Source organism: Thalia democratica, unplaced genomic scaffold, assembly GCF_965202585.1.
Source record: "Thalia democratica unplaced genomic scaffold, ktThaDemo2.hap1.1 HAP1_SCAFFOLD_864, whole genome shotgun sequence".
Taxonomy (NCBI): domain Eukaryota; kingdom Metazoa; phylum Chordata; class Thaliacea; order Salpida; family Salpidae; genus Thalia; species Thalia democratica.
The window spans coordinates 40,273-42,854 of record NW_028139816.1 but is presented as its reverse complement, the minus strand read 5'-3'; the positions used below and the strand labels follow the sequence as shown (position 1 = coordinate 42,854).

The following is a 2,582-nucleotide window of genomic DNA, read 5'->3' as shown; positions in this document are numbered from 1 at the left end:
TTCGGAAACAAAATTAATGTTAAAACGTGCTAAATCTGACTACTGATTGCAAAGTTTCAGCTTGAAAGTATTAAATGTATTTTTGTTTAGTTGAGGTTTTTCAGATAGTGATTGAGTACTTGTTAAAGAAAAGTTAATAAATTTAAATATAGTTTAATTGCAATTATTTTTTAAGCTAGAACCATTTCATTTTTATTTATATAAATCAACAATTATGTAAGATTTTTTTTGTTAAAAATTAAATATTTTTATTAAAAAAATAGTTTTTTAATTGCTTTAATTACTTTATTCACATACTGCAGTTAGTAAAACATATTTATTTATGAAAGTTTACTGCAAATTATTTTGAAAAGTCTAATGTTTAGACACTAAACTGTTTATGAAACACTGATTTTTTTTGGTCTTTACCAAAAACATATTTCAATATAAATTGTTTGTATAATAAACGAAGAGATAGAACTTTTCTAATAAAAAATGACAGAAACGTTACAACAACAAGTTGTGATTCAACCGACTTTGCAAAGTGTATCAGCTATAAAAGCAAATAAAGATGAGAAGCTGTTAAAAACAATCCAACGTTTAAGCGTAAGCACTTAAATTTCACATGCGTGATGTGTAGTTTCTAAACAACTTTTTCTACAGATTGCAGTTATTGTTATTTCTGTTATTAGCTTTTTGTGCGGCATCGCCAATTCACTCATATGGTTTTCAATATGGCATGGAGTCTGGAGTCCAGTATTGGTTAGGAATGTTGTTTTGAAAATTTTCAACCCAACTTTAATTTTGAGATAAGTTAAAGGTTTCTTTTCATGAGTTTCAAATTGAAACCTGTTTAGCCCTTTTTATAAAAAAGTTAATTTAAGTCCAGAAACAAAGTACTATATATTTATCAGCTATTAAAATTTTTACCTTAAGTAATCAGTAAATTAAGTTTCCATCTTAAGTTTGATATTTTGTTATAAAAATATTTTATTTTTAGCCCTTCGTTGGTGGAATACTCGGAGTATTGATAAAGTCAAATTCAAAATCAAATGTTTATGTGAGTTTATCTTACACAATAACTACTTATAAAAACACGACACTTGAACCTATAACAATAATTGCTTTTTATTTTAAATTGTTATAATTTGTGGTTCAACAAAGTTTTTTAATTATTAATTTTTACTATTGACGTTTGTGGAAATATTTCCTAAACTTCTTTGAATTTACAGAAAAAAGCGGTTGACCATTAAAAACACAAATCTCTTAAAAGTGTTAAAATTGATTTGACCATAAATATTAAAGTTATAAAGCTTGCTTTAACTATGAATTTTTTAAGTAAGATTTATAATAAAAAACTTTAAGAAAAAAAACAGAATTAAACAAACTGAGCATAGCGACTAATTACATTTTATTTTTAAAACTATTAGTTTTAATGTTATGTTATGTAAATAAGGTAAAGTATTTATAAACTTTTTCAGTACATTTCTTTCGAAAGCAAAAATGAAAAAAGGCTGTAGAACTACCGTAAAAATGTTTAAGCACAAATATAGTCTTAGATTTAGGTATACTGACCCCTTAAATAAAGTTTAGTTATCTTTTCTAAACACTTGGTTGTTCTTAAAAAAACGCAAAGTAACTTTTACAACCATAACAACTTTTCAAACTAGATTAGGTCTAAATTAAAAGGTTATGCTTGTGTATTTAAATGTTTTTTTTAAAGTTATCTGAATAAAATTTCAACAGAATGGGGTTTTTGTTGGTTTTGCCATGGTCGGAACTATATTTTCGATTGCTCTTATCGTTCTTGAGTCGTGGTTCGTAACAGTGAGTTTTACTTTTGATTAATTCTACAAGCAAAAAGTGTTTATAGTTGAAAAAACAATTAAAAGCTTTGAATATAAAAAGTCATCAATTTCTATAATCTTACAGTTTTGTGATTCAAAACTAACTAGTTTTAGTTTCCGAGAACACCTGTTTTTAGTTTAAATTTCTTTCTAGGTACCTAGATTTAGAAGGAGGATTAAGGCTAGCTATGAGTTGGGAATTTTTATAATTATATGCGCTTGCGTGCTGACTATTTTGCTCATCACTTTGACTGTACTTGGATTCATGCGCTGCAGCTGTAGTGATAGTAAAGTGAGTTTATAAATATTAAATTGTCTTGTTTGAGCAAAATTTTTTGTTTGTTATTTTGTTTTATAACGAGGCTGATTAAATTAAGCAGTGCTGTTTGGTTAAAAATCAGTACGTCATTACTCATAATATTCAAGCCCAGCGGTTCTTAACTTTTTTTTCATGTTTTACCCCTATTAAAGATTGTTATCAAATTTACTTAAAATATACTAAAAGTGTTTAGATTAAACAAAAAAAAATTAACTTTAAGCTTATTGAATACAAAAGATCATTAATTTTAATGAGTTAACTTTATTTCAAAAAATAGTTTGGTACTAACTTAAAAACTGAAAAGACAACTAAGAAACATAAATTTACATAGCTAGTAATACAGAAAATTTACCTCAGGTTAAGAATCGCTAATCTAGCTTAAAAATTTTAATAAGCTTTTTTAATAAGAACTTAAAATAAACGTAATTCTTTTTGCA

At 25.8% G+C, this 2,582-nt stretch overlaps 1 protein-coding gene across 1 annotated transcript; it reads left to right on the top strand.

Moving 5' to 3' along the window:
- Positions 1-306: 306 nt before the first annotated feature.
- LOC145847276 (uncharacterized) lies at positions 307-2,130 on the top strand. The gene is made up of 5 exons (XM_082953549.1): positions 307-585; positions 643-741; positions 980-1,039; positions 1,726-1,806; positions 1,981-2,130. Exons 1-5 carry the CDS (start codon positions 475-477, stop codon positions 2,128-2,130), a joined length of 501 nt encoding a protein of 166 aa, XP_082809675.1. The 5' UTR covers positions 307-474.
- The last annotated feature ends 452 nt before the right edge of the window (positions 2,131-2,582 follow it).

What these genes read in the sequence shown, in the direction of transcription:
- LOC145847276 (XM_082953549.1), top strand. Translation starts at nt 475, where the DNA reads ATGACAGAAACGTTACAACAACAAGTTGTGATTCAACCGACTTTGCAA. An exon ending in AAACAATCCAACGTTTAAGC is followed by an intron (nt 586 to 642) that starts GTAAGCACTTAA and finishes CTTTTTCTACAG; the next exon opens with ATTGCAGTTATTGTTATTTC. An exon ending in GAGTCTGGAGTCCAGTATTG is followed by an intron (nt 742 to 979) that starts GTTAGGAATGTT and finishes TTTTATTTTTAG; the next exon opens with CCCTTCGTTGGTGGAATACT.